The 19133-nt window shown below is 39.9% G+C and overlaps 1 protein-coding gene and 1 long non-coding RNA gene across 2 annotated transcripts; both read left to right on the forward strand.

Annotated features, from left to right (window-relative positions):
* Positions 1-8: 8 nt before the first annotated feature.
* On the forward strand, positions 9-9816 carry LOC124393421. The gene is made up of 3 exons (XR_006927323.1): positions 9-63; positions 2066-2218; positions 9270-9816. It is a non-coding gene; the product is annotated as an uncharacterized LOC124393421 (long non-coding RNA).
* Positions 9817-12835: 3019 nt separating this feature from the next.
* On the forward strand, positions 12836-17065 carry plk2a (polo-like kinase 2a (Drosophila)). Its single transcript, XM_046862038.1, has 14 exons — positions 12836-13197; positions 13417-13524; positions 13613-13729; positions 13826-13955; positions 14048-14231; positions 14322-14520; positions 14620-14767; positions 14885-14979; positions 15091-15226; positions 15338-15418; positions 15537-15696; positions 15796-15925; positions 16022-16132; positions 16233-17065. Exons 1-14 carry the CDS (start codon positions 12994-12996, stop codon positions 16422-16424), a joined length of 1995 nt encoding a protein of 664 aa, XP_046717994.1. The 5' UTR covers positions 12836-12993; the 3' UTR covers positions 16425-17065.
* Positions 17066-19133: the final 2068 nt, after the last annotated feature.

A 19133-nucleotide genomic window follows, 5' to 3' on the forward strand; every position in this document is an offset into this window, starting at 1 on the left:
AAGGCACGCGACCGAGCGCCTTCGCGTCATTTCCTGCGCACGCAGCACGAGGGGAGGTGTAGGGTACTCCGCCATTCTATAACTCACTTAGCCTGTTTTTTTCAGAAATTTTAATCAGGGCTGAATGGTCTCAATTTAAATGTCATGATCTGCATTGTTTAAGAAACAGTACATTTTACTGTAGATGTATAAATAGAAATTTCGGACGTGACGTTTTTAATTGGTTAGTGAGAGCTGTCAATCCTGTGCTACCTGCAAACATGATAGATACAAACTATGCAATTTAATTCATTTTTATTTGTATGGCGCTTTTAAACAATGAACATTGTCTTAAAGCAGCTTCACACAGATAATGTGGTGATAAAAAATGAATACATTCTTTATAAGTGTAAGTTTGTCCCTGATAAGCGAGCCGGTGGCGAATGTGGCAAGGAAAACCCCCCGAGATGGCATAAGGAAGAAACCTTCAGAGGAACCACACTCAAGAGGGAACCCATCCTCATCTGGGTTGCACCGAATGTCCATTTATTGCAGATATACGATGTTGCGGGGTACAGTGATGATGATCAGAAGCGAAAAGTAGTCCTGAGTCAATGTAGCAGACTGTTGACATTAACTACAGTCCAATCCATCCTCAAAGCTCCCGTTCTTACTCCAGAATTTCATGGAAGCACCCAAGGCGTTGATAAGAAACCGTCCCCAGCTGCACAGAGTGGCCTTTAAACAGTGCACCCATCATGCGTAGTGCCTACCGTACAAGCCGGTGGGGGCAGTGCTGTGATCTGGAGTTGCTTCAGTTGTTCAGGCATAGCTTCTTAAAATCTATGTGTCCAAAGAAATCATGTCAGCTGACTAATTATATATTATATATATATAATTAGTCAGCTGACGATTTCTTTGGAGGATATATATATATATCCTCCTGAACCCTGGTGCTACATACAACAATCACAGACAACAGAAAACACAGGGCTAAGGACTAGTAAGTGTCCTCGCCACATAAAGGGCACGTGTGCAACCTGGTACAAACAGTGCAAAGACAACACAAGACAGTGCAAGACAAATACACAAAATGCAATATAGCTCTGCCAGTAAACCTGTTGTAAAGAGACAAAGTGAACAGTAGCAAAAGTGTAAAAAAAAAAAATTTGTGCAAAAGCACAATAGCAGAAGTTCAGAAAAGATGTGCAAAAACGGCATGTAAACAGTTTATGGTAATGAAGTGATGTAATATGAGTGGTACTGAAGACATGGGTAGGCGAAGTGAGTATGAGTGTGTGTTGAGTCCGGGTTGTACAGATCAGTCACACAGTTTTGTGTGTGTGTGTGCGTGTGTGTGTGTGTGTGTGTGTGTGTGTGTGTGTGTGTGTGTGAGTTCAGTTCAGTTCAGTTCAGTTCTGTGTTGAGAAGCCTGATGGCTTGAGGGTAGAAACTGTTACACAGTCTGGATGTGAGCTGAACTCAAAGATCTAAGAATTTTTCTATGTACGCAAAAGGCCTATTTCTCTCAAAGATTGTTCACAAATCTGTCTAAATCTGTGTTAGTGAGTACTTCTCCTTTCTCGAGTTAATCCATCCGCCTCACAGGTGTGGCATATCAAGATGCTGATTGGACATCATGATTATTGCACAGGTGTGCCTTAGGCTGGCCACAATAAAAAGCCACTCTAAAAAGGGGGGGGTCCGAAAACCAGTCAGTATCTGGTGTGACCACCATTTGCCTCATGCAGTGCAACACATCTACAGTTTGCTTCTGATCACCATCACTGTACCCTGCAACATCGTATATCTGCAATAAATGGACATTCGGGCCAACCCAGATGAGGATGGGTTCCCTCTTGAGTCTGGTTCCTCTCAAGGTTTCTTCCTTATGCCATCTCGGGGAGTTTTTCCTTACCACAGTTGCCACCGGCTCGCTTATCAGGGACAAACTTACACTTATAAAGAACGTATTTATTTTTTATCACCACATTATCTGTGTAAAGCTGCTTTGAGACAATGTTTATTGGTAAAAGCGCTATACAAATAAAAATGAATTTAATTTAATCAAATCTCCTTCGCATAGAGTTTATCAGGGTGTTGAGTGTTGCTTGTGCAATGTTGGTCCACTCCTCTTCAATGGCTGTGCGAAGTTGCTGTATATTGGCAGGAACTGAAACATGCTGTGGTATACGCCGATCCAGAGCATCCCAAACATGCTTAATGGGTGACATGTCTGGTGAGTATGCTGGCCATGCAAGAATTGTAATGTTTTCAGCTTCCAGGAATTGTAGATCCTTGCAACATAGGGCCGTGCATTATCATGCTGCAACATGAGGTGATGGTCGTGAATGAATGGCACAGCAATGGTATTTCTGTGCATTCAAAATGCCATCAATAAATGCACCTGTGTTGGTTGTCCAGAACATACACCTGCCCATACCATAAGCCAGTGGTCCCCAACCCCCGGGCCACGGGTCAGTTGGTACCGGGCCGCACAGAAAGAATACATAACTTACATTATTTCTGTTTTATTTATTATCTGATTCTGAACGATGTTTTATTTTGGAAAATTACCGCATTCTTTTCACCACATCTGTCTATAACTCACTCTTGATGCATGTGAAAATGCCTCGGTCACGTCTTACCTACGTCCGCTACCTTCTTAAAGGGGCTGCTCCGACCGCTAACACATAATACATTACCGCTAAATTAAAACCCCCAAGCTAGCAAAATGAACAAAAAAACAACACAGTGGATTCACGTTTATCATTATATTTAGAAAATATCATTTTATTTTGTTGTTTTTATCCGCCACACCTTAAAGGCCGGTCCGTGAAAAAATTGTCCGACATTAAACCGGTCCATGAAAATATTGTCTGACATTAATCCGGTCCGTTGCAGAAAAAAGGTTGGGGACCACTGCCATAAGCCCACCACCACCATAGGCCACTCGATCCACACAGTTGACATCAGCAAACCACTCACCCACACGACACCATACACGCTGTCTGCCATCTGCCCTATACAGTGAAAACCGGGATTCATCCATGACAAGAACGCCTCTCCAAAGTGCTACACGCCATCGAATGTAAGCATTTGCCCACTCAAGACCGTTACGACGACGAAATTGCAGTCATTGTGAGACCCCCGATGAGCACGACAAGCATGCAGATGAGCTTTACTGAGACTGTTTCTTGTACTGCCAAATTCTCAGAAACGCCATTGGAGACGGCTTATGGTAGAGAAATTAACATTAATTTCACAGGCAACAGTTTTGGTAAACATTCCTGCAGTCAGCATGCCAATTGCACACTCCCTCAAAACTTGCAACATCTGTGGCATTGTGCTGTGTGATAAAACTGCACATTTTAGAGTGGACTTTTATTGTGGCCAGCCTAAGGCACACCTGTGCAATAAGCATGCTGTTTAATCATGATCTTGATAGGCCACATATGTAAGGTGAATGGATTTGCTCACTAACACAGATTTAGTCAGATTTGTGAACAATATTTAAAAGAAACAGGCTTTTTGCATACATAGAAAAGAAATGGTGGCAAAAACAAAAGAGTTGCATTTATAATTTTGTTCAGTGTATATATATAAAATCTCTTCTTCTTTTGGCTGCTCTCATCAGAGGTCGCCACAGCAGATCATCCCCCTCCATACTACTCTGTCCTCTACATCTGCCTCTTTTAAACAAACTACCTGCATGTCTTCCCTCACCACATCCATAAACCTCCTCCTTGGCCTTCCTTTTTTCCTCCTGCCTGGTGGCTCCATTCTCAGCATTCTTCTAAAGATATACAACATCACAGGTCTCACCACAGTCCTGTAAACTTCCTCTTTCACATTTGCAGATCCCCTTTTATCACAACCCACTACTGCCACACTTGTCCACCCACTCCACCCTGCCTGCACTCTTTTCTTTGCTTCTCTAACACACTCTCCATTACTGTTGACCCCAGGTACTTATCCACCTTAACTCATGCACCTTCACCAGCTCTTCTCTCTGCAACCACACCACCCTCCCTCTCATTTACACATGTACTATGTCTTACTCCTACTGACTTTCATTCCCCTTCTCTCCAGCGCGTACCTCCACCTCTCCAGGCTTTTCTCAACCTGCTCCCTACTCTCACCACAAATCACAATATCATCCACAAACATAGTCCATTGAGACTCCTGTCTGACCTCGTCCGTCAACCTGTCCATCACCATTGCAAACAGGAAAGGGCTCTGAGCCGATGTAATCCCACCTCCACCTTGGACCAGTCTGTCGTTCCTACTGCACACTTCACTGCTGTCACACTGTCCTCATACATGTCCTGCACCACCCTCACTTACTACACACCTAACTTCCTCATACAATACCACAACTCCTCTTTTAACACCCTGTCATGTGCTTTTTCTAGATCCAAAACACACAACGCAACTCCTTTTGACTTTCTCTATACTTTCTACTATCAACATTCTTAAAGCAAAAACAGTAATCCCCCGTTTACTGTGGTGATTACATTCCAAAACCGGACACGATAAATGAAAAACCGCGATAAACAGAAAATGCTATTTTATGTATACAGTACATTTTATCATGAATAATTATATTTTTTATTAATACATTTCTTTTTTTTAACATAAAACTCCATAAAAACAATTCCCTATATGTTTTTTTGGTCTATCGTGCTATCCGTGAGAGTCCAGGAAAATCAGCAAACAAATTAGTTATGTGGCAAATGCAACTCTTTGATAAACCGGGGGCACGAGATTCGAACCGCAGTGAAGCAGGGGATTATTGTATGGCGTCTGTAATGCGCTTCCTCTGCATAAAACCATACCATCCTTCAGCCTGGCTTCCTCTACTCTTTCCCAAGTTTCCCAACTTCATGTTGTGACTGATAAACTTTATTCCCCTGTAGTTACTGTAGGTCTGCACATCTCCCTTATTCCTAAAAACCAGTACAACACACTCTTTCTTCATTCCTTAGGCATCCTCTCACCTTTCAAAATTTTGTTGATTAATCTTGTTGAAAACTCTACTGCCATCTCTCCTAAACATCTCCATGCTCCCAGCGGTATGTCATCTGGTCCAAGCGACTTTCCTCATCTTTATCCTCTTAATTGCTGCTCACTTCCTCCTTACTAATCCTATCCACTTCCTGCTTCACCATCACCATACCATCCAACCTTCTCTCTATCTCATTTTCCACATTCATTAGTGTCCAACCTCTCATACGGCTCCTCATATGCCTTTTCCTTGGCTTTCGCCACATCCCTCTTCACCTGCTGCTGCATCTCCTTGTACTCCTGCCTACTTTTCTCATCTCTCTGTCGATCCCAATTCTGTTTTGCCAACCTCTTTCTCCTTAGGCTCTTCTGCACTTTCTCATTCCACCACCACATCTCTTTGTCTTCCTTTCAATTTCCAGATGTCACACCAAATACCTTTCTAGCTCTCTCCCTTATCACTTCTGCAGTAGTTGCCCAATCATCCAGCACATCTTCACCACCACCGGCCCCCTGTCTGACCTCTTCCCTGAATCTCACACTACAGTCTTCCTCCTTCATTTCCACCATCTTATTCTTCTTTTAGTCCTCACTCTCCTCCTCTTCTTCTTCACCACCAAAGCCATTCTACAGACCACCATCCCATGCTGTCTAGCTACACTGTCCCCTGCCGACACCTTACAATGCCCAATCTCTTTTAGGTTGCATCTCCTGCATATAATATTGTCCACCTTTGTGCACCTTCCTCCACTCTTATACGTCACCCTATGATCCTCCTTCTTCTTAAAATATGTATTTACCACTTCTATTTCCATCCTTTAGCAAAATCTACCACCATCTGCCCTTTCAAATTCCTCTCCTTAAGGCCATATCTACCAATCACCTCCTCATCACCTCTGTTCCCTTCACCATTAACGTCTGCCCCAATCACCAATCTTTCTTTCCTAGTTACAATCTTCTTCATTTCATCTAACTCAGTCAAATTTTTCTCCTCTCCATCATATCATACTCAAACTGCAAAAAAAAGCCACAGAGTCCAACAATCACAAGTTTAGTGTCTAGAACAGAAAGGACAATTATATATATTTATATATTTGAGATTAAAAGATGAATATGAGATGAAGGATTTCAGATGCAGTTATTGAATGCAAGGGTTCGGCATAGCTACCTGTGCCAATTCTCCAATACCTAAAAAATGGGTGGACTGCTACCATTAGTTGAGTAAATACGAGAAAGTGAAAGTTTAAATTTAATCTACAATTTAATACACTGCTCGTCCCAAAAAAAGTCACACACAATTAATCTTTAGTTTTGATTACGGCACACATTCGCCATGGCATCATTTCAATGAGCTTCTGCAATGTCACAACAATTATTCCCATCTATAGTTGCAGTAATTTTTCACCAAGATCTTGTATTGGGAAAGTCGGACCACTGCACAAGTCTTCTCAAGCACATCTCAAAGATTCTTAATGGTGTTAATGTCTGGTGAACAATCCATGTGTGAAAATATCTCATGCTCCCTCAACCACTCTTTCACAATTTGAGCCCGTTGAATCCTGGCATTGTCATCTTGGAATATGCGTGCCACCAGGTGAGATAAAATCCATTGATGGAATAACCTGGTAATTCAGTATATTCAGGTAGTCAACTGACCTTATTCTTTGGGCACATACAGAAACATTGCTGAACCTAGACCTGACCAACTGCAGCAACCCCAGATCATAAAACTGCCCCTACTGGCTTATACGGTAGGCATCAGTTCATCCGCCACTTTTCTTACCCTGATGCTCAGTAGGGTTCTTTTATGTACAACTCCATCTGTTCATCACACCCCCAACTTGTAGATTTTATTATTTTTTTTTTAACCAAATCCTGTTTTTGTCTAAGTAAGTTGATGGCCACCACAAGCAACCATTACACAAATGATAACTGTCTTCTGTAATTTCTGCTCGCCATTTCCTTCAGACTTGCAATGGGATTTACAAGCTCTTTAACAATGAGCCTTTAAAAATTAGGTTTTTAAAAATTGGACAAACATTCTCAGGTGGATGCCAGTGGTTTGGCAATTTGGATGCCAATTGTATTCTTGTTAAGGCAACTTAACGCTTTCATAGCACGAGTATATATATATTTTTTTCAGTTTACACAATTTCTATATTAAAAACATTGCAATGCCACCATTTAATTATTGTTTCAGCAATTAAATGTTTTAAAATAAAATATTGAAAAATGAAATTTCAGTGTATCATTTGAGACAATTTGATAGGGAGTTTGAATATTTTTGCGAGGCATTGAATAAAGAAAATGTCTTTATTTATGTGTGTTTGTTTACCACCGCCATGCAGTTATCCAGCCTACATTTTAGCATAGTTCATTAAAAACTGGAGCCAGTATATAGGACTCTATCAATGTTATTCTCCAAGAACAGAACTCTAAATTACTCTATTGTTATTGGGACAACCAAATCCTTACTTTTGCAACAGGGGCCATTTTCTCTGGGCTGCATGGCCTCTGGGCCATGTTCTGGCTGCCTGGGTGGAAAGTGCCATTTTGGTTGAAGGTGCCATACTTGCCATCCACAAAAGTTTAGAATGAGAATGTTATGAAGTTGGTTGAAGGGAGACGTGGTCAGCTGGCTGATGTGGGCTCAGATGATAGACAATTGGTGTCATTAATGCATTTTAAGATTTTTTTTCAATTATTAAGGAAATTTTATAATGATGGCGCCACAAAAATAAAATAAAATTCAGACTGTTTATGTACATGCTGTTTTTGGGTTGTACAATAGGTGTTTGCAGCATGCTCTGCAGGATTTCAGTGCAAAGGCTTCGGGATCAACTTCTTGCTGTTAGCATGCTCTTGAGGCCAAACATGGTGTAGGGAAATACCACACACTCATGTCTCATTTGTTAAGCAGGATTTCTGGAAGGTATTTTCGATTTCTATAGATTTGTTTGAGCAAACATTCGGGGTATTTGCAATGGAATAATTAGAGTATGTTCTATTTTGACACAGACTGACCTGTCGAAATACACAAATGTGCATTCCTAGCCCCTAGTGTGGTAAAGACATGCTATTAATAATGTTCTTCTTCTTCTTCTTTCAGCTGTTCCCATAAGGGGACACCTCAGCGGATCATTCGTCTCTATACTACTCTGTCCTGTACATCTGCCTCTTTTAAACCAACTATCTGCATGTCCTCCCTGACCACATCCATAAACCTCCTCCTTGTCCTTCCTTTTTTTTTGCTTCTCCCTGGTGGCTCCATCCTCAGCATTCTCCTACCGATGTACCCCATGTCCCTCCTCTGCACATATCCAAACCATCTCAATCGTGCCTCTCTCACTTTGTCTTCAAAACATTGTACATGCATGGTCCCTCTAATATACTAATTTCTAATCCTGTTCATCCTCATCACTCCCAATGAAAATCACAGCACCTGCAACTCTGACACCTCCATCTTCACCCCCTGTCTTTTAGTCAATGCCACTGTCTCTAAACCTAATAATATTGAAGCTCAATTATGTACTGCAATAAATGGTCCACATGGGGGCAGTGCAAACCATTATTCAATTTTATATTTGTGCTGTTGTATTACAACGTAGGATATGTTTGTACACACAATATATACATAAAACCAGAAGTTGTGTTGGCAGTATGTTGTTGTATCAATTAAACTGGCTGTAAATGAATAGCTTCTGGAAACGATACGATAACTGCCATTAGATGCTATAAAATGATTAACTATTGCCTTATCTAGCCATTAATTTATTTAGGATGAAATAATCTTAGTCTAAGTAATTTCCCCTTTTTCACAGTTCCACTGCTTCTTACAAAATCTGAAAATCATGGATTACTTTTCAAATTCCAAATTAGCAGCAAATAACATAGCATTTCCCAAGGAAGATTTGTTGTATATTATTTGTGATTCGTTTGTTATTCATTAGAATTGTAAATTTCTTAACATGCAGGAGATTTCTTTGACTTTCTTCGTCTACTTCAAAAAAGTGGAAGGAACAAGCTAGAGTGATTAAATGTTGTAATTTAACCGTTGGATAGTGCTATTAGTTACGCTTCCACAGTTCAGAGTAAGCAATTAGCCACAGAGAGGAATGAGTGTCTGGGCCCACCTGAGTCACAAGCTGCTGCTCCTGAGTCTGCTTGATGATGGCAGTGGGCTACTGATCTGTAGGTTGTTTATTCCACTTGTTGTGTTTACTAGTATGTAATCAATGTACTGCTGCAGGAATTCATTAACAGACAATCTCATATCTTGTCAGATGGCTGATCTGGAGGAGAAAATCCTGAAGGTGCCCGGGTCATGGTTTGTCGCTTTTCAATCCCAAGTCTGGTTTATAATGTCTCCAGTGTACGAGAGACAAGAGACATGACCTTCTCTTTGAAAACACATCGTTGTGCCAGCTGATTGATTTAAAAGTTGCTGATGTGTCTGTTTAGTAATATTGTGTTCATGATAAAGCTTGTTCCAAACAGAGAGCCTCATGCTATGAAGTGATAATGTGATTGTCTTGGTCATAAACATTATTTTTGTAATTGGATCACATTCATCTCCCTCTAGCCACACATCAAATTTCATTCTTTAGCGTTACATAAATTAAATCATACATTTTCGGCTTCTTGAGCGAGAGTTTAAACACAACCATAGCTGATATCAATTTGGTTAATTGGTGTGACTGAGTCATCTAATGACTCATGACATATAAAATGCTAAAAATGTATTGGCTCATAAAGAACACACACTCAAAGATAGTTAATTTCCACCCTGCTTATTTAAGAGCACCCATGCATTTTTTTATGTTTCAGTTTGAGCCCAGTGGTGATTTTGACAGTACTTGAATTCAACTTTTTGTGGTCACTAACAAATAAAAATAAATAAATCATGTAACAGCTACAGAGTAAGATTCCTGAATCCAATAGATTACCTTATTACAGTGATCTGAAGAAACCTCTGGTGTTTATCACAGTTAATTTTGCTTCAGTGATTTAAACAGCAGATGAAATTAGAGACAGAAATAAAGCAGCTCTAAGTGGTGTACTATTTTTAAATGTTCAAAATGTTGCTTTTGTGATTTTAATGACTGGTAAACTCAAAGCTAAACGTTTTTATCATGTAAAAAAAACCCAGCTTGAACGAGTCTAGAATGAGTAAAAAAGATGATGGCTATAATTACCCTTTAGTAGTAGGGTAATGAAAAAAAGTAGGGTCATGAAAAAAATACCTTGTGTTCAACATTCAAGCTCAAGGTAGTGCAGTATTTGAATTGGAGATTCTGACTGAAAAAAAGGTTTTACATTAATAGGGTAGTTTCTCATATTATAGAAGAAATATTTGATGATCTTTCAGATACATACATGTTCTTGAGTCCACATTGTCTGTCAATCTGATCTGATATTGCACTGATTTAAAATCAGTATCTTATCAAAGGTATGAGCATTATGCAGTTTGCACTTGAAAAGTAACTAACGCTGTACTTTGCATCCTGTTGTAAAAATTTATTTTATATAATTTTTATCTTAATGGTATTAGCTAGTGATTCTTATAGCTAGTGGCACATAAAGTGTATCCATGAACTCCATGATTAAAAAAATAATAATAATAAATCGTTTATTTATTAACGTAGTGAAGTGCTTATATTAATAACCTCTTTACCCTTATGGACTGAATTTGATTAAAACAAGCATAATAATACCAGTATTAAAAGCTCCAAGTTAAAAAATACAAATGTCTGTGCCAATTGGTTCCTTTATTTTAATAGTTAAGAATTGAACATTGAGTAATTGTTGGCTCAAGTATTTGAATATTAGACTAATGATGTGAAGGTTAAAATCCCGGCACTAATCGTTAAGCTGGCACCATTGGGCAGGGGCGATTCTAGGATTTTTTTTTAATGGGGTGGCACACAGGGGACATGGGAAAAGTCAAGTGCCCCAAAACAAGTGGGGTGACATCAAAATGTCACTGCACAAGTGCCTGAAAAAAGCATCTCTTTTTTTTTTTATAAATAAAAAACATTAAACAGAAAATATTTGTTTTTATCTGCACTATACTGCATCTACTTGTCTTTGACATGGTTCCTTCTAGAAGAAACCTTGAATGTATTGCTGTGCCTGACTTTGTCTTTCCATTTTTTCCAAAAAAGTATGTCCTAAAACAAACCTCTAACTAAATCATCAATATTACACAAATAGTGTATTTAATAGACATATTTTCATCTGATTAAATCATATAAATGCAAATCTGTTCTTGGACATTGCAAATGGAAAAGGAAAAAAAAAAAAAAAAGACAACCATGAAAAAACACATGTTTATTTAATACAAACAGGTTTTTACTATTCTTAAAATTCTTATTGTCAGAATGCTAACATTATTAAAACCTCACATTTTAGCATTTACCACATTAATGCTGACTATTTGCAAAAATAATTAAATCTTTAAAACATCAGGAAGAAATTCTTTCAATTTTAATTTCTATTTTAAGCGATGCATCGTGGCTAAATAACACAACTAAGCACAAACTAAGGAGCTTTCAACATGCATTAAAATATTTTATATATATATATATATATATATATATATATATATATATATATATATATATACATACACACACACACACACACACACACACACACACACACACACATAGGCCTATAACTATATTTTACGACTTTCAATGAACAAAGCAGTGAGTGGCAGTGGACCAGACAGTGAGTAAGTGTGTTTTACTTCAAGCGGCGCTACGCCTACCGATTAGAGAATGACATCAGCACGTGAGATTTTAAACGCACCCGAGTTGCTCCTGCATTGCAGATGTTATTCTTTGATCATCTGTGCTGTTGGTGGGGCAATAGGGGGGCCTGTGCCATCCCGTGACACCCCCCCTTTTAGACACGCCCCTGTCACTGGGCTTTTGAGCAAGGCCCTAAAGTGCTCAAATGTTGTCCTTTTCTTGACAAAAAGCAGCATTTGCCTAATACAGTAAAAATAAATATATTTGGCACAACACAAAGGTCCAACCATTTCTGCTGCAAGGCTTTGCCTCTCTCTCTGGCCATCAGAATTATTCCCTATTTCTCCTATTAGCATATGGTTAGATTAATATTGGGTTCTTTTGTGATATCCAAGGTTTACACCACAGGATGCAAACTAGTCCTGGAGTACTTCTTTCACTTCATATTTCTATGTTCTCCATGCTCTGACAAACCCAATTCAACCCAAGAGAGGTTGTTAATGAGCTGATTAATTGGATCAGATGTGTTGAGGAGAAGGGGGTTGGGGTATGAGGCTTAAAGGGAACAAGGACGCCTCGGGTGAAAGGTTTAGCTGTAGAGATGTACATGTATCACATGGTGGCGCTAAAGGACTTTCAATTCACCATGGCGAGAGACGGTGAGACGGCCCTCTAAAACTGCCACTTTGCGTTTAATATGATTAAAACAATGAGGCAGGCTTTCAGCAGCACGTAGCTGAAGAGCTAACATCTAACCGGATTGACACAGTGTTTCAGTGCAACAGTTTACCGAGCCCATTCCACTGGATACAAAATGTATTTTAATAAATTATGTTTATTGTTTAAGGAAATATAATAATAATAATAATAATAATAATAATAAAAGGTTTGGATATTTATTTGAATTAGATTCATAGGTATTCATCAGGGTGGGGTTTTTAACAAGTTCCTCTCATTAATGTAACCATCTAAACAGTTTTTGTTGCCATTTTTATGTTTAATAGCGTGTTCTTTTATGAAATGAAACGTGTTTTATGTTTTGGTTTTCTCTTTCTCTCTCTCTCTCTCTCTCACACACACACACACACACACAGTGGACGCTCCTGTGCGGCTGTAAACGCAGCCATTGAGTGCTCGAGAGGCGTGACGTAGGCGGTGAAAGTATAGGGGCCGGTCTGTTGGTTTATAAAACGGCAGCGCGCGCGGCGTCCTTCTCAGTTGGGAGGGTTTTTTTGTACTGAGTTAGTATCTGATGCGGAGCATGGACATTCTCAGGACTATCGCTCATCAACCTGTAAGCAGCAGCAAAATGTGCGAGCACAACACGCATCACAAGCCCACTGAGACAAGACGTGGGAAGGCGGAGGACAGCGCGCACGCGACGCAGGAGATGTCGCGGATCATATCCGACTGCACGACGGGGAAATGCTACTGTAGAGGCAAAGTCCTCGGCAAGGTATGAATACTTTAAAAGCTAGACGTGCGGGGATGTATGTAACTAGAGGAGGGGAGGATGAGTACTGTTCACCATATGTGGAACATATATTCAGTCGACTTGTTTGTTAGTTGCGTTTATTTCTTTTTTACATTTTATTGTTTCACATATTTTGACATTGTTATTGTAGATGTTCAGTCCCGATCCTGTGTGTTGACTAAAGTATGTTTGTGTTGACAGGGTGGCTTTGCCAAATGCTACGAATTTACAGATCTGGGTACAGGCAAATTGTATGCTGTGAAAATTATTCCTCACACACGTGTCTCCAAACCTCACCAGAGGGAAAAGGTGTGTTTCTTTCTCACACAGTAAAGTGATTCTTGCTTGTTGACTCACACCATCAGTTACACCCAAGTAACTTTTATTGTTTTAACAGATTGACAGAGAAATTGAATTGCACAGAGCCCTTCACCACAAACACATCGTCCAATTCTACAACCACTTCGAGGACAAAGACAATATCTACATCCTTCTTGAGCACTGCAGTAGACGAGTACGTTTCTACAAGAGTCTAATAGCTATAGTGCAATACATTGGTTTAGCTCACACTTTCTCTCTGACGAAACTAACATCATTCTCTTCCCTTTAGTCATTGGCGCATATTCTGAAAGCGCGCAAGGTGCTCACAGAACCAGAGGTTAGATACTACCTAAGGCAGATCATCTCAGGACTGAAGTACCTCCATGAACAGGAAATCCTCCACAGAGACCTTAAATTAGGTGGGCATTTGACAACTATTGTTGCACCAAAGATTTAGCTAATATATCATTTCAAATACATGCGATGTAACTCCATTTTCTGAATGCAACAGGTAACTTCTTCATTAATGAGGCAATGGAGCTGAAGATAGGGGACCTTGGCCTGGCAGCAAAGCTAGAACCAGTTGAGAACCGGAGAAGAACAATATGTGGAACTCCAAACTATTTGTCTCCTGAAGTCCTTAACAAACAAGGCCATGGCTGTGAATCAGATGTATGGGCTCTCGGCTGTGTCATGTAAGTGCCATGTCCTGGATTTAAAATGGAGTATACCACATATTTTGACTGAAACTGTCTTTCTAAGTTGCATATGTCCTATATCTACAGGTATACAATGCTGTTGGGCAGGCCACCATTTGAAACCACCAATTTGAAAGAGACATACCGGTGCATAAGGGAAGCACGATATACCATGCCCTCTACATTGTCTCCACAGGCCAAGCACCTCATAAGCATCATGCTTGCCAAGAGCCCAGAGGAAAGGCCAAGGCTTGATGATATACTACACCATGACTTCTTCAGCCAGGTGTGTCATTGGTTCTTGTAGAAAATTATTGGGCTTTGTTCTTTCTGCAATGTTTTGCATCATGTGTTTAAAAACCGTTCTTGTTTTGCCTTGTTCTAGGGTTTCACCCCAGACAGACTGTCTGTCAGCTGCTGTCACACAGCTCCAGACCTCCAACACACCAGCCCTGCCAAGAGCTTCTTCAAGAAGGCTGCAGCTGCTCTGTTTGGTGGCAAGAAAGACAAAGCCAAGTACTTTGAAACATTAAGTAAGTGACTTTTTAAATAGATATTTTGTTTTGATTCCATTTTTTACTCCTGTTATAGCATTACTTGTGTAGTAAGCTGTGATCATGTGATCTCTAACTACTTTCGTTTACATTTAGATAAACTAACTAAAGAGGAAGAGGACATCCATAGACTGCGACATGACCTCAGGAAGGCCTCAATCAGCAATCAGCCTTGCAGGCAATCTCCTGAGGTGAGCTATGATCACAATGCCTTCTAATTACTTAAGTTTCCTGTTAGAACACAAGGGACACTTTATCCCTGTTGTCTGTGAGTAATAAGATTTCCCCCATGTTCCCCTTAGGACAGTAAGCCCCCGCTACCATCGACTGGAAAGCCAGTTGTCGCTTCTAAGGATGCCGGTAACAAGCAGCAAATCCGTGACACCATCCGCATGATTGTCCGAGGCACGCTGGGAAGCTGCAGCAGCAGTAGTGAATGTATGTGTTTTGGCCTGTGCTTTTGCAGTTCCCTCTATTTGCTGTGTTAAAATATTAATGTATGCTGTAATATGATTGCTAAAGGATTTCAATGCTTTGTTTTGATGGCAGGCTTGGAGGATAGCATGATGGGTACTGTAGCAGACACTGTTGCCAGAGTACTCAGAGGCTGTCTGGAGAACATGCCAGAAGGTATGCAGTTTATTTGAAATATTTTTAACATTACTTTCAGCTGCTCAATCTTTAAACATAGCTCCACTGGTAAACTGGTATTTATTCCGGATTTATAGTGTTTATTTTATCCTTGCAGCTAATGACATTTCGAAGGAGAGCGTAAACTGCATCTTCCAATGGGTGACTAAATGGGTGGATTACTCCAACAAGTATGGCTTTGGCTATCAGCTGTCTGACCACACGGTCGGTGTCCTTTTCAACAACGGCACCCATATGAGCCTGCTGTCTGATAAGAAGTAAGTAGGCCCAAAAACAGAACTGTACAACTATACAATGAATAAAGGTTTTTGTAAACTTTAACGTCTTGAAATTAATGTAATTGTTTTGTCCTGCAGAACTGTGCATTACTATGCAGAGCTGGGTCAGTGTACAGTCTTCTCTACCAGTGAGGCCCCAGAGCAGTTTGTCGGCCAGGTCACCATCCTCAAGTACTTTGCGCATTATATGGAAGAAAATCTTATGGACGTGAGTATCTGCACTTGGTGCAAAACCAAAGACTCCACGTGCATATCTAATATTTTAACATGACTTCATCTGAATGGCATTGTTCTAACTCTACAGGGTGGTGATTTACCCAATGTGATTGATGTCAGCAAGCCAAGGTTGTATCTCCTGCAGTGGCTCAAATCAGATCGTGCACTCATGATGCTCTTCAATGATGGCACTTTTCAGGTACAGCTTGGTCTTCATGCAGATATTTCTCATTCCTCATTGTACCACCTTCTCCAATTTTTTTTGTTAAGCTAATAATAAAAAATGTTTTACTCTACAGGTGAACTTTTACCACGACCACACAAAGATCATATTGTGCAGCCAAAATGAGGAATACCTGCTGACGTACATCAACGAGGAGCGTGTATCCACCACACTACGCCTCAGCACCCTACTCTGCTGTGGATGTTCCCCTGACCTGCGGAGCCGCATAGAGTACGCCCTTAATATGCTTCTCCAGAGGTGCAATTGAACACAACAAATCTGCTGAAGATCTTGCTCATGGCTAAGACATTTTTATTTTTATTTTTTTTGATGGACTTCATGGACTTGTATTCACTGGAACATTTGTTCTGTTGGCCATGAGCCAAGTGCTCAGTCTACATGCTTTGGCAATGGATTTGAGGTACAAGCACGAATCCTGTCCACAGGAACTGTTGAATTAGGACTTACAATTATGATTGACAGCTGGGCTGGAACCAGAAAAGGCCATCAAATGGACTTAAGTTTTAAATAACATATGTGTCTTTGCTATATAAATATGCAGCAATCTTGTTCACTGAAACATAACAGCCATGTTTGCATCCATTGTGGACATTGAAGTGGCTTCAGTGGGACAGGGTGATGTTGTGTAGCTCTGTACAGAGCAGACCATTGTAAAACTGTGAATACATTCCACAGCAGGACGGGACTACGTGGTGAGATCTTTTAACCAATGCCATAGTTTTTTGTGGGTGGCTTCAACCTCCCACACAATAATCACTGTTTGGGGAATGGATAATTAGCCAGGCATGTCTCTAATGTTGACTGGAACGATACACTAGTGTGCATTGGATGTAACTTATTTGTCAGAAACCAGTATTTATTTATTTAATAAAGAGAACCTTAAAATGACTTTGGTTGCTTGAGTTGTGGGATCTTCCGTGGAGTTCTGTGTAATATAAAAATCCTGAGATCCACCGGCATCAGATGCAATGAAGAGCATTTAACAACAAACAAGAACAGTTGCAGTTCAGTATCATGTAGATGTTTCACTATCTTTATATTTAAATTTCAGCCACTTGCAGATGACAGCCTCTGTTATGTAAACTTTTTTTGATCCAGTTAAAGTTGCAAATCAAATGGACCAATGCCCAAAGAGAGTTGGAGGGGAAAAAAAATGCCTCCCTTTGGGTTGAAGTACTGGATTACATTAAAAAAGAAACATTTAGTTTACATAATTACAGAAATTCCTGGTCATAGTTTAAGATTCCATTCATAGGCATGACAATATGTAAACTGATCTGTTGCTACAATGAAACTGAGAACTGGTTCTTTTCCTTCTGACTTATCTGTAGCCTGCAGATAACTATCATGACTGAGACACAACTTATTGAGACCGTGATGACAACATAAAGGAAGTGGATGCACAAACTTTACTTTTGCTTGTTTTCTCAGCAGCCCATTCATAATTTATCTTGTATGCATTGCTTTGTTGACTATTACAGTGTTCAAGCTATATATACCAATGAAATCTAAAACAACAAAAATGCTGCACTCAATGGGCAGTTTGCAACCAGACACTGTTTAGTTACTTATGTAACAACATGCTTGATTAAGGAAATACATATGTTAAATTAAAAGATTCACTGGTACCCAGTACACACCATTATTAGAGCCAACAGAATAGCCATTCTTTTGGCATCCTGGAGTTCCTACTCATGCCATCTGGTTCTATGAACTGTAAGCTGTCTCGTCTCTCATGAGTCACTGTTAGATTACTATGCTGGACCATCATAAACCATCGATCATTAAATAATGTTCTTCAAAATGGCAAAGATAATGAAAGGCAAAAAAACATAAGCACCATATGTTCTGAGAGGGTGACACAATACAAGCAAAAGTTCATTTTGTGATAAATTACTTATTGTCTACTGGTAACAAACATAAAATAAAAAAGTTCAAACTTGTGGCAGCCAACCCAAAGGGTTTAGGTTTCAGATTTTATAAATATAGAACACTTAGCACTTGACTCCACAGGGTTCCTAAAGTTAATTGAGCACCGACTTTGTTCCAGACATGCTCTTGTTCATGGCAGAAAATTGCTTTTTAATGACTTTTTTTAGGGTAAATGTTCAGAACATTTTTCCTCCAAAATAAATGAAGGTTTCATTGAAATGGTGTTGCGCAAAGACAGATGGTCAAAATATAGTAACAATCAGCCATACATAAATTAGGAACAAAAATGTTAAGGTTCAGGCTCCTGTATAATGATTATTAGGCAGTCAGAAACTCAAAACATTCCCTGTTACTGGCAGATGAATCCGTTTAAAAGCCACTTTCCACCTGGTTCTGTTTTTTTGGTTGCGGCATACATGTGATACATCACTATTTCGTCAGAAGTGTATGGACAACTTACCATCACACCCATTTGTGGGCCTTCCACAAACTAGGACCACATTATTCTAAGAATAATTATCATTAATCATTTCCCATTCACTGGAATTAACCAGTTCCAGTAACCAGTTGTGCACATAGCAAGCGTCATAAAGACATGCTTTGCCAAGGTTGTTGTAGAGGCACTGAAGTGGCCCACTGAACACCTCTGAGCATCTCTTGGACCACTGACTGTGCACCAGGCATTTTTGTCTGACATCAGTGCCCAATCCAGGAGTGGTAGCTCAGTGGTTAAGGTGCTAGGTTGCTGATCAGAAGGTCAGGAGTTCAAGCCCTGGTATCACCAAGCTGCCACTCTTGGGCCCTTGAGCAAGGCTCTTAACACTCTGGGCTTCAGGGGCACTGTATCATGTCTGACTCTATGCTCTGACCCCAGCTTCTGAACATGCTGGGATATGGGAAGAAAATAATTTTACTGTGCTGTAATGTATATTTGACAAATAAAGGCTATTATATTTTAGCGGTGCTCAATCCCAATGATTTTCTTGCGGATGAATAAACAAAATCTCCACAACCACTTTCTGAA

This window comes from Silurus meridionalis, chromosome 11, assembly GCF_014805685.1.
Source record: "Silurus meridionalis isolate SWU-2019-XX chromosome 11, ASM1480568v1, whole genome shotgun sequence".
NCBI lineage: Eukaryota > Metazoa > Chordata > Actinopteri > Siluriformes > Siluridae > Silurus > Silurus meridionalis.